This window comes from Rhinichthys klamathensis, unplaced genomic scaffold (genome assembly GCF_029890125.1).
Source record: "Rhinichthys klamathensis goyatoka isolate OS25496 unplaced genomic scaffold, OSU_Roscu_1.1 h1tg000005l_1, whole genome shotgun sequence".
NCBI classification, from domain to species: domain Eukaryota; kingdom Metazoa; phylum Chordata; class Actinopteri; order Cypriniformes; family Leuciscidae; genus Rhinichthys; species Rhinichthys klamathensis.
In genome coordinates, this window is record NW_026606558.1 from 5,237,573 (window position 1) to 5,250,820 (window position 13,248).

The 13,248-nt window shown below is 38.1% G+C and overlaps 1 protein-coding gene across 7 annotated transcripts in view; it reads left to right on the plus strand.

Moving 5' to 3' along the window:
* The window catches only part of plekha7a (pleckstrin homology domain containing, family A member 7a), a 102,030-nt gene that overhangs the window by 39,148 nt on the left and 49,634 nt on the right, over positions 1 to 13,248 (plus strand). For all 7 annotated transcript variants that reach the window (XM_056255986.1, XM_056255977.1, XM_056255995.1 and 4 more), the window contains 2 exons: positions 2,758 to 2,841; positions 11,529 to 11,643. In XM_056255986.1, coding sequence (XP_056111961.1) covers positions 2,758 to 2,841; positions 11,529 to 11,643 — 199 coding nt within the window. The remainder of the gene's footprint in view (positions 1 to 2,757; positions 2,842 to 11,528; positions 11,644 to 13,248) is intronic.

Consider the following 13,248-nt stretch of genomic DNA (forward strand, 5'->3'; position numbering starts at 1 on the left):
CGCAATGTTGTACCTTTTGTCTTTTTGTCTGTTTTTCATATAAGTTTGTAATGTTGAGATTCACCTCGTAACTGTTTGGTATGGTTCATCATGGCATATACTGTAACTCTTGAAGGGATTGCAGCTGTTGTTAGAAGAAGTTAGTGTCTTGGATGTGAGCATTGCAAATGCTATTGGAGCATAAGAAACAACATTTATGGGACAGGTCATGTCAAGTACGTATACTGTAAAAAATGTTTCCCTCCACTGGACCATTTCTTCTCATCTTGATGTTGTGCATTAGTCTAATCACAAGTAAATTCAGAGTAGTTGGATTAAGTCTAAAGAATTAAACAGAGTAAAGGTGTGGTCACATTTATTGCATGTGCAAAATCCAGCCGTTTCAACTGGAATCCCTGTGATCGGGAATTTCGTGTGAGGGCACAAGATGTCCCACTCATATTTTGCATCGATTTGGTGTGTTGACCGACAGAAAGCTTTGGATGGGCTTCTGTTGAGCTGTGCTTCATACTACATGATTGACAATAGACCTTTTTTTTGCACACAAAATTTCGCTAATGTGATCACACTACACATTTAGTGTGGTAACGTTGTGTCACTACAAAACCATTTTGTTGAAATTTCAGAGACCGTAGGGGAGAGCGGGGGCGAAAGTACCATTTTTCAGAAAAACATCTTTTTAAAAGATGATGGTTTAGACAGAGATATATTTTTGCTGTGGTCAGTCACTCACAAGTGTGGTCTATCAATACCAGGTGGTATTTTGTAAAAATGTAGAACAACTTCAGTATAATTTCACTTTGAACTTAAGACTGCTCATGTTACTTTCGACCCCATCAGTTGGGACGAAAGTAACACACAGGTGGGTCAAAAGTAACACAACAATATACAAGCTAGATTTTTTGTGTTACTCTTGTTTTTTGTTTTGTTTTTGTTTTTTGCCTAAATATGAAAAAATAAACCCGAGTATGACCTTGTTAACATGTAACTGCAAACATATTTTAGCCTTTATCTTTGCAAAAAATTGTTAATTTACATTTTTTCATTTTAAATTTCAGTTTCATCAAATGTTTCAAAAGTAACCCAACAGTACATACTTGAATTGTTTAGATTTTTTATTTTTATTGTCAATCCATTTTATAAAATGTTTTTTTCAACATGAAAAATATGAAATTAAATTAAATTAGCATAATATAAATTATCAACATAATGTAACAATAGTCATGTTTCCATCCAGCTGTTTTTATGCATAGCCTACATTTAAAATGTGCATAAAAAACATCTGGATAGAAATCCTGCAAATGCATAGGTGGAGGTGTTAAAGCTATAAGGTATGGCTAAAATCTAAATGTGACTAGGGTAAATGGAAACAGATTGAGTGAAAAAAATGGTGAGACAGAAATCAGCTGATTTAAATGTGACTTAAGCTTTAAAAGCCCCCTCATAAACATCTGCCATATTCTGTTGGTATAATATGACATAAATATGTTTAAATAAATGCTGCAACACACAGAAAGTCACCACATTAGAGGAGGAACAAAAGAAACGCTTGTTTTCCCTATAGCGGGACAAAAGTAACGAGTGTTACTTTCGTCCCGACAGGAACTCCTGACATTTAAACCCGATTTACTTTTATACTGAAAAACTCTGACCAGGCAAACTTCAGGATGTGTTACAGCACTAAATAACCTATAGATTGATCATTACTGTGTGACACATGAAACGAAAAACACAACTTGTAATTAAAAAAAAGTACCGTTTAAGAAATTTACTTATCATACTGGAAAACTGCTTTCCGGACCTAACCGCGTGAAACGATGATGAAATCACGTGATATTTATCAGCTCGGTCACTGGCTGCATGCCGAACGTGCTGTCATAGGTTGAAATGCAAATGTAGTCAGGGCTCAGAGAAAATCGCTTTGTTACTTTCGTCCCGTGTTACTTTCGCCCCGGTTCTCCCCTACCTTATGTTGCTCTGTAGGCCTGTTTCAGTTCTCAGCATGGACCGTGTGTGTGTGTGTGTGTGTGTGTGTGTGTGTGTGTGTTCCCGTCTAAAAACTATAATACTTTGTGTAAGATGCTGTTAAATACAAATACATGTAAATGTAAGTATACTGTAATTATATTACCTTCAGATTTCTTATCAGACTCATTTGTGTTTTTTAACATTTTCCTAACACTCAGCAGCAGCCATTAAACAGACATAAAAGCTACTTTTCATCAGCTCAGACATAAACAGCAGCATACCTCTGATTACATATGCAAGCACAGTTATTTAGTCTCTTTATGTTGTTTTAGAAATGAAGCATTTGAATACATCGTGGAGACAATGCCTCTGTTCAAATGGCCAGTGTATTTCTGCTGTGCAAACTTGCCCCCCTCACATGTAACTTGATGTTGATGCAGTTTCTTAAAATAGGCAAATTGGACAGCTGACTTTTTGCCAAACCTCATACTACATTACACTGAGAGAATAAATCATTTCCAATGATGCCTTACTTACTGAATGTAATATTATAGGTGGTATTAGCTTATATACAGTCATTAGTCACTGGCTACTGTCTCAAATTGTAAACAACCTGATTAAAGAGGCAAACACCTCTGATTATCATCACTGGTGTGTGTGGTTCATTTTGATGGACATGTTTGGGACAATCTAAGGCTCTGATTGTGCTGACGTTCAATGTGTTTTTGCTTCAGGGAAGCATAATAATCATGCTAATGCGATGCTGCTTTGTTTTTGTCTTATCTGCAGTCATAACCAGAGGACGACTACATTCATACATCCAGTGACAGGCCTGATCTCTGCTGAGAACACTGATTTCAGACTTCAGGACCAGTGAGTATTGCCTTTTGACATTACTTATAGTAAAGGTTGACCAGGTTGTTTAAGATTGAATTATATATTAATGTCCTTCATCAAACCTATCAGCCCAAATCTTGAGTTTAGTCTCTAATAACAGAGATTGTATAATATTGTTTTAATGTATGATAAATTACAGGATACATTTGTCTAATTTGACCTGATGGGGGTTTAAATAGTAGCATTACTACTAACTATTACTAACTATTAATTCATGCAAAAGCTGATATTATATGCTACATGATTAGTTTATTTAGCTTAGACTATCGGGATCAGTTGTTAACTAGGATTATTTGCTACTTTGATATTATAAACTAACCTTCACGATTTTGCGGTCAGTAATATTTCCTTTTTTTGAAATAAATTAATACTTTTATTTAGCAATGATGCATCAAATTGATCAAAAGTGAAACTTGTTAAACATTTGGTACACATTTTTATTTATTTCAAATAAATACTGTTCATTTTTTTTATTAATTCTTGGGGAAAACATCACTGTTTACACAAAAATTATTAAGCAGCTCAACTGCTATCGACATTGATAATAATAAGAAATATTACATGAGCATCAAATCAGCATGTTAGAATGGTAGAAGGATCATGTGACACTAAAGACTGGAGTAATGATGCTGAAAATTCAGCTTTGCATCACATGAATAAATTGCATTTTAAAATATACATTTTAAATTGGAAGTAATATTTCACAATATTACTGTTCCTACTGCCTTGGTGAACACGATTTTTTTTTTGTACCGAACCTTTGCATGGTAGTGTATGTTAGTAGCTCTTTGAATTGCCATTGAACAGAACCCTCTACTGATATAAGGCAGTACCATCATACCGTTATGATCTCATGATCTATATGTTGGTAGAAGCAGAGCTGGAAACATACAGCTGACTGAAGTATCACATGTCTCCACTGGCATTTGTCAATAGTCTTGCTCTTTACAGTTCCCCTCTTGGTGCCGTCAAGTTGTAACTTATATTACAGCTGTCTGTTTTATCAAACATGCATGCAGATCACTTGGGTTGTTATGCTTTTCATCAAGAGTGGTTTGTACAGAAAAATATATCGAAATACTTTTCACTCGCAACACAATTCAGGGCTGTTTCATTTTATGCTTTAAGAGGTACAGCAAAATCTTTCAGGTTATGTTAGAGAACTCAATAATAACGTTACACAATCCAGCAGCTCCATGTTCGAGAATGATCTGGCATTAGATGTCAGTTTCAACAGCTGCCCACCGGTCTTATCTAACTCGAATCTCTCTAAAAGCAGCTCATATTAGCGCGTATATCACAAAAGACTGGGGCTCTCTTAGCATCTGACTACGAGCGGGAGGGCGTATTCTCCTCCCACATCCTAATGGATGCATCTCATTACCAGCTGTGTGGGTGCACGAGGCTTTCTGAGAACCGCAGGTTATGTGTCATTGGCTGTTAATGTATCAGCCATATCACATGTTGGAAAGAACTACTATGTACCGTGGAGCTTGTATAATAACCGAACTTCTATACATTATGCTGAGTATGATGACAGATTGTGTTGGACACTTGACACTTTTAGTTATTTGTAGGTATCATTTTGACGCATCAAAGTTTTCATTTTTTTAGACTTTGGTGCAGAACTCATTTTGCACTGTTTTTACTGTAATATGTAGTATGCTGTAGCATTACTTTTCTAAGCGATCATAAAATTTTCATATGGTGGAAAACAAGCAAAAATATCCCATGGACTTTAACCTATGAGCCAAAATGTTATGACCACCTGCCTAATATGCTGTTAATCCTGCTTAAACATTGCTGACCCGCCGATGCATGGACTCTAAATCCCCTGAAGGTGTCCTGTGGTATCTGGCGTTAGCAGCAGATCCTGAAGGTTGTGAGGTGGAGACGCCGTGGATCAAACTGGTTGGTCCAGCACATCCCACAGATACTCAATTGGATTGAGATTTGGGGATTTTGGAGGCCAGGGAAACACTTTGAACTCTTCATCATGTTCCTCAAACTCTTCCTGAACTATGTGTGCAGTGTGGCTGGTGCTTTATCCTGCTGAAAGAGTCCACTTCCACCAGGGAACACCATTGTCATGAAGGGGTGTACCTGCTCTGCATCAATGTTTAGGTAAGAGGCACGTGTCAAATTCACATCCACATGAATGGCCGGACGCAGGGTTTCTCAGCAGAACATTGAGAGCTTCACACTCCCTCCAGTACCTTGTCTTCGTCTCACAGTGATCCTGGTGTCGTCACACGGCACATATGTACACGGCCATCCATGTGATGTAAAAGAAAACTGGACTCATCGGACCAGACCTTCTTCCACTGCTCCAAGGCCCAGGTCCATTGTAAGTGCTTCCGACGGAGGACATCGGTCATCATAGACACTTGGATTGGTATGCAGCCACGCAGCCAAACGCAGCAGAGTGTGATGAACTGAACTGTGTGCTGTGACACATTCCTCCTATAACCATCATTAAACTTTTGTGTGACATGCGCCACAGACCTTCTCTTGGCTCGGACCAGACGGGATAGCTTTTGTTGCCCTCGTGCATCAATGAGTCTTGGCCGCCCAACACCCTGTCGTCGGTTTGTAGTCTGTCTTAGCCTGGGAAAACCCAGACAGCTTCCGGCAAATTTAGATTTGCTCTGAAAGTTAGTCTGGCAAAGAGCTCATTCAAGCCCATTTCCAATCCGTCGAAATCGCGGCACCAATCAGAAACGTTGGGGCGGGCTTTAAACGATGATGACAGCGCTGGGATTTTGAAGCAGATTTTGTAGCCTACATTACAAAGATGGATGCCGCCGTCGAACATCACTCGTTCGAATCAGCTATCGCGTCTGTTTTAAGCGATTTGAACGTTTCCTTTTAGTTAAAAACTGAGCAAAGAACAACACTCGGAGATGTTTCTCCGCCGCTCTGCATACGTCATCTCCTTCATCGCTCTGATTGGTTTTAGGTCTATCCGCGACGTCCTTTGGTGACGCCCCTCTGGAAATGATTTGTCTATGACGCTTTGCCAGACCATAACTCTGGTTTTAACCAGACTAAGTCTGTCTCTCGATTTCCCCAATATTCGCTTCAACTGTGACTGGTCATAATGTTTTGGCTCATCAGTGTATAATGACTGACTGTTCAGTCTCTGCTGACCTCAGTCTTAGAGATATGGAGTGGGCTTGTTTGACGTGGGGTCCACAGGCCCTGTATGGGGCCCCAGAGGCCACTTGACATATCTTAAACACCAGAATATCCCACAGACCAGTGCTATTTTTAGATTATTGATATAGTATAGTATTTAGTTGCCAAGGCAACATTTCTAATTTCCATAATATTAAAGTTTTTAATTAAGTTTTTCCTCTAATATTTATATTTTATTTTCAGTTACAATAAAAGGTTTTAATAGATTTAGTTTGAAGGGTTAGTTCACCCAAAAATTCTGTCATTACTTACTCACCCTCATGTCGTTCCAAACCTGTAAGACTTTCTTTCATCTTCAGAACACAAATGTAGATTTTTTTGATGATTTATATTTTAGGCTATAGCTTGGCAATGCTTTTAGAAATATTCTACTCTGCTAAACCATGCTGATTCTTTCCATGCCTTTACTAAGAGCCACTGAATAAAAGGTGCTGGAGAGGTTTGAGTGCCCAAAGCACATGGATTCCTCAGATGTTATGAATGTGCTATAAGCACAATCTGTTTCTGTTTCTTTTGTATGTCTGGCCATCTGTTCTTAGATTTTAAGTGTGAGAATCGTGCTGTGAGGTTTCCTCGACTATCTCCCTGTTGACTCTACCTCTTATACAAAGACTTCTGATTAAAACTGATGAAAAAGTACAAACACTTATGTCATATAGGTTTATTGTAATGTTTGGGTGCAATGGTAGTCCGGCTTATAGCATAATGTATGAGAATAGGTTAGGAATGACAGAATTACGTTATATTTTGTCCTTCTGTTTTTATGTTTTGATATACTTCAGATGGCTCAAGGTCAGACTGTAATGACAGTTCTGCAAAGCACAACTTTCGTTGTTGTGTAGGCAATAGATCTTGTTTACTAAAAGTTGTGGTTTCCTTTGTAATTATGCCAGCTGGAATCGGGAGATGAGACATTTTATCTGTAAATGCTCAGACAAAGTTTTCAGTCAGTGTTTTTGCCATAAAAGACGGATAGAACAGATTTAACACTAACTAAGATAAAGCAGTCACTTTCGTCAGCTCTGATTATTTTAATATTGACGATCATAGAGGACACTTTTGGTTCCTCGACTGAAGAAGAGCCAAAAGCAGTGGTTCTGTCCTAGTTTGCCAGGAGCCTGTGCTTCTGAGCTTTGATTGCTGGGATATATTTAACTCTTTCCCCGCCATTGACGGAATTTTCCGGCTTTCCGTGTTTTCACTGTTATCAGGTAGAGGGCGCTATTACGCATCTTCTGAAAGAATACAGAATCTCCTGATCAAAAGACATGTGAAGAAGAAGCAGAAACAAGCTATAGCGTATGTAAGCAGATGCATACGTAAAATAATGCGATCATCAATATTAAACAGCATATAAATCAAAACCGCCTAATGTTACCGAATGAAATGTCGACCCAGGACGAGCTACAGGACTGTGGGGTTGTTGATGGACTCGATCTTCTCTATCAATGTTTTGATCATCATTCTGAATCCAATCCGAACATATAGTCTCTGACAAAAACGTGATTTTTCTCAGCTTTTTTAAAAGAAACTTATCCATTAACCAGTTTTTTTGTTTGTTTAAAAGCAAGAGGGTCTGTTCTTTCTTTTGATATATTGCATGTTCAGATATACATACAAAAATGTTTTGGTGAAAATTATCAAAAATGCAGGAGCTGACTGGCAACTTTTTTCAAAAAATGTATAAGAATTAATCTATATGTTCAAAAGTTTTGGCTCTGCCATGTTTTTTGTTTTGTTTTTTGTTTTTAAAAAGAAATTAATATTTTTAGTCCGCATGGAGGCAATAAATTGATCAAAATTTACAGTCAAGACATTTATAATTTTGATATGTAGAATATTAAAGCAGTATTTATCAGAAATATGTTTTAAAAGGTATTTGTCAGTTTGCATAAGTTCATAACCCAGCAATATAACCTGCCTGTCAAATGCCTCAGGAATTTTATTTGACATCCAGGGCAGCCAGCGCTGAAGGGAAAATTAATTCTCCGTCTAATCATGGGGAATTATACTTGACACATCACAGCAACTGTAATTTACTAAAAGCTTTTTGAAGTGAGCCTGTAATATTAAAAACTGGTACTATGCATTTCTTGTGTGAATTAGTAATGAACAGTGCAGTGTTGCATTGGAATGGTTGTCAGTCCAGATCCAAATCCTAGTGAGTCACTTCACTTCCTACTACCTACATAGTCAGCTGACTTCTAACACCCATGGAACCTCATAAGTGAGCAATTTGGAGTGTTCTGCATAGGCAGCTAGACACTAATATTGCTCTGTATGGGAGACTTAAAGGGATAGTTCACACAAAAATGAAAATTCTGTTATCATTTTCTGTGGAACAAAAAAGAAGAGCTGTTGGTTGTTTCTAACATTTTGGTTACCCTCAACTTCCATTGTATAGACAAAAAAAAAGAAGAGACATTTCTTGTGTTCCAATAATGACACGAGGGTGAAAAAATAATGAAAGAATTTAGATTTTTCTTATCCCTTTAAGCCACAATTAATTTCACAATTAAATATTACTTCTTTTCTGTGTTGAATGAAATATTAGTTTATTATTAACTCAGGATTGAAGTCAGGATTCAAGGCCAATTAGTGATCCTTTGGAAGTGTCAGAGGGCTTAAACGGTTAGTCATTCATATTTAATACTAGCCACATATACCCTTACCAATACCCCTTTATCATGGTAACCATAATTTCCACTAAGATACCATAGTTCTCCTTCAAACAGTGTAAAGTCTTCAGAGCCTGTGCTATTTTAAAGTGACAATGGTGGCTCTTGTAACAATACAATACCTTGTAACTGTTGTAACAATAACTGTAATATCTATGATAGTTTGGTGTAAACTTACCATTGTCAGTTTAGGAAGGGTAACTTTAATGTCAAACTCCTGAGAGCAGTGAAACACACTGTTTGTCATTGATGCCACCATGCAGAGTTCCAGTCAAATGTCATGTTTTGCCACCGGCTAATACTAGCATTCTGAGACTTCTGATCGCGGAGGATTTCACCTTTACACTGATGTGAAATTCTGAAAAACAACCTGAAGTTCTACCCATTGACATGCCATTATCAAGCAGTAATAATATAATATGGGTATTTATGGAGAGTATGGATAATTAAAATGGGGTAAGAGAGACGAGGCAAAGTTGTATGGTCCTAAATGTGTGGTGTCGTCTAAACCTGAATAAACTGTATGACCTGACAGACAATTATGGTGTGTTCACACCGAACGCGAATAGAGCGTCAAATACGCGTCTATCGCGTCTAGTAGCCTAGACGCTTGATTCTTCAACTCGAGTTCAAATTTTTCAACTTGCGCGGAAGACTTTCGCAGCAAACCCGTCGCCCAAATTGCGACGCCCGGCGCGAATGATGCGTCTATTCGTGTGTTTGCATTGACTTTGTATGTAATCTACTCGCGCAAATAATTAAATTCGCGTTTGGTGTGAACACTTATGGTGTGTTCACACCGAACGCGAATAGAGCGTCAAATACGCGTCTATCGCGTTTAGTTAGACGCTTGAACATTCGCTCAAGTTCAAATTTTTCAACTTGCACGGAAGACATTCGCGGCAAACGCGTCGCCCAATTCGCGTCATTCGCAACGCCTGGCGCGAATGATGCGTCTATTCGCGTCTTTGCATTGACTTTGTATGTAATCTACTCGCGCAAATAATTAAATTCGCGTTCGGTGTGAACACACCATTAGTTGTCCAGTCCGGTTCCTAAATATTTACGGGATGCAAGTTCAGTAGAATGCGGTTGTCACTCCCGTAAACAACTGAACTGTGTGTGAACGTAACCGTATCAAGGACTCTAGTCTACAGGACTGACAACGTAATCAGGGGCGGACTTAACCATTAGGCAAAGGTCGGCAATTGCCTTGGGCCCCGAGCTACCTAGGGGCCCCCAAAATGCCCCATTAAATTATGCTTAAGTTTTTATTTATTTTTTACTTTTCGCAAATTATATATATCTAAAAAAACATTTGCGAAAAAAGGCATCAAATCGTTAGTGTCGCAGACAGGAGAGGGCCCCCCACCTCACTACATTGGACTATTCCATGATCTCACTTTCTGCGTGCGAAAGTGACAAGGCTAATGCGCCAAAAAACTGACGGAGAAAAATAAGTTACTGACAGACAGTGTAGGCTACAGAGTGACAGACAGAGAAGCTACCCAAGCGGTGCTGAAAAAGAAGGAAGCGGGAGGAAAGCAAAACGTTTTTAGCAAAATTGCAGAAGGTAACAAACTTTTTTGTGATGCCCGGTATGTGCTAACGATGTTACAAGTCCATGGCCGTAGCCAGCTATGAGGTGACCGAGGTCCGGAACTCTGTCATATTTTACATTCAAAAATAAAATGTCAAGCTCTCTGAATGATTAATTAGCCTTTTAAACCACCTCGTATGAGTGTTTGCAATGCATGTTGCTGCGAGAAGCTGGCGCAGTGAACGGGGCTTGAGAGTGCGCTGTGAGCCTATGGTTGTGAGTGAGGGCGCGCGTGCAGCCTCCGTGTTGCCATATCCACCTAATGAAGGTGGCAGTAGTCTTCTGGACTTGTTTTTTCTGATTTAATGTGACACTTTAGGAAATTATTAAAGTGGAAAGTTGCATGTTAGAGTTAGTGAAATATTAATCTTATTTCCAAAACACAAGTTTTGAACTTATTTCGGATTATTATTATTTTGTTTTCTTGTTTTTCGTAGCAATATCTGGCAACATTTTACTGTCGGCATTAGGCCTAATAAAAAAAAGCTTTTATACAAACTGTAATTGCATAAAGCTACCACATTCGGTAAGACAAATGCAATGATCATCGTGATTATCTGTAAGAAATGTATAACACTATCAAAAACTATAGCATAGGCCTAATACAGATCTGTATGAATGAAATTTGCCAAATAACTTACTGGCCAGCAGGAAGACGGCTCATGCTGTTTAGTTAACCTTTCACAAAGTCATCATAAAAACATTAATTAAAGCAGTTTTTCTCAACTAGCAATCTATTCAGTCAGCATATTTGTGTTTGATCTCTGTGAATTACAGAAATATAAGACTTGCTAGACCTACTTTTTTTCTATATTTATTTGCACAATACTCTCCAGAAAGTGCCATGTAATAGTTTATTTAAAAAAAAAAAAAAATTGAATTTTTTTTTTTCGTTCTCTTTTAAAGATTGGATGGGGGGCCCCCATACTACCTTCGCCTTGGGCCCCCAATTTGCTAAATCCGCCACTGAACGTAATCTGCCGCTGTGTGAACGCGGCCACAAAAACACACAGCGCATATATTTATTTATTTAAATCGCAACTTTTGCGATTTGCTAATCACAACAAGCCATATCTTGATTTCGGTTTAAAGTGTGCATCGCTAATTTAACTTATCGAATGTAACAGTTAATTCCTCAAAGAATCTGCTGTACATGTTGAAAAGCATCATTGTGCTCTCCTCTACAGGACTGGTGGACACATGCTGAAGCAGCCACAGGCGAACACACGACCCTCCAGCACAGTTAGTGAAGCCTCCACCACCGTCACCTCCTCCACTGTGGACACCACTTCAGGATCAAAGGTCAGAAACTAGGCACAGGGTAGGAAAATACACCTGGGATTTGGTAGAGATAGATGTAGAAGACAGTACCTCTGTATATTGAATGAGACGGGCAAGTTAACTTGACAAGACTCCTGGTGCAGAACATTCTCCATGCTTGGTTAGCATCTGTTCTGGTAATTAGGGTGTTTATTCTTCTGGGCTGTGCGACTATTCCCCAGTGCTGGCGACACAAACACACAGCCCTTGACTGCCATCTCTGAGCAGACACAGACCATCCATGAAACGGATTGGGATTCGTATTGTGAGTGATTTGGTGCATATCTGTGCAAGGATGCATTGTTTGGAATGTGATGCTCATGAGCTGAATAATGCTTTTTTTAAGGCAACACTAAGTACGATTTTTTACCTTAAAATGATGTTTCTAAACTCGTTTCAGTGGTTCATTAAGTCGTAACAGGGTGAAAGGCACTTCTGGATTCGCTTTGCGGTCCTATATCTGCTATAACCACGCTATGTAAGATTGCCAGATCGGGTCGCGTTTCTGTAGTTCTAATGAGACATAAGAAAACTACAAATTTGACTTGCTTTACGTCAAGCGTTACAATAGTCATTATTTTGTTTTTCTTCGTTTCTGATGTCGCAATACATCATACTTTCATGAAATCATGCAACATACTCTACCTTGTCTGTGGACATCGTTCATTCCAAAGCCGGTGCTGGATAAACAGCGAGCGTGCGTGCGACAGTAGGCTGCGCTAGGCTAAATTATTTACCACAGCGGTAATGGACAATTCCGCTTCCAACCTGTAGGGCGACCGCAGAGGAAAAGTTACTTGGTGTTGCTTTAAATGTATTTTAAGGTATAATCCACTCAATAAGTACAATTTCATCATTATTTATTACGGTTTCAAACTTTTCCTTGTGAAAAAGTAGCATACTTTAGCACACTTTTAAAAAGAGTACTGAAAACTTACGGAAATAATACACTTTAAAGAATATACTTAAGCGCAAACTGAACAGCAAAATTAGCAGGACTTAAGTGCATCTTGAAATGTAATATCTTAATTACTTATATTGTCTTTGAAATATGGTTAAATATACTGCCGAATGTACTGACAAGTATTTATGATAAGCTAAAATGTACTTTAATGTTATTTCTGTCCAAACTTGTGTCTTGTATTTAAATATATTTGTAATTACACATTTGCAATGATGTTGCAATTTAGTACGTTAAAATAGTTTAACTTTAAATATAATATCAACTACTATTAAAATTATAATCAAGTAGGCCTACTTTACATATGCATATCTGACAGCAGCTGCATCACAAACCGCAAGCCTTAAAGGAGCCGCCACTTACAAATGGATTATTTCAGACAGAGGGTCAGAATGTGGGTTGAAAATATCATTATTCCACACACACACACACACACACACACACACACACACACACACACACACACACACACACACACACACACACACATATTATATATATATATATATATATATATATATATATTTGTGCAAAAAACTTTATTAACATTATTATAATTGAACCTCAAGGAACATATTACAATAATAATAATTAAAAAAATGTCATGCCCCCTTTAATATGATCCA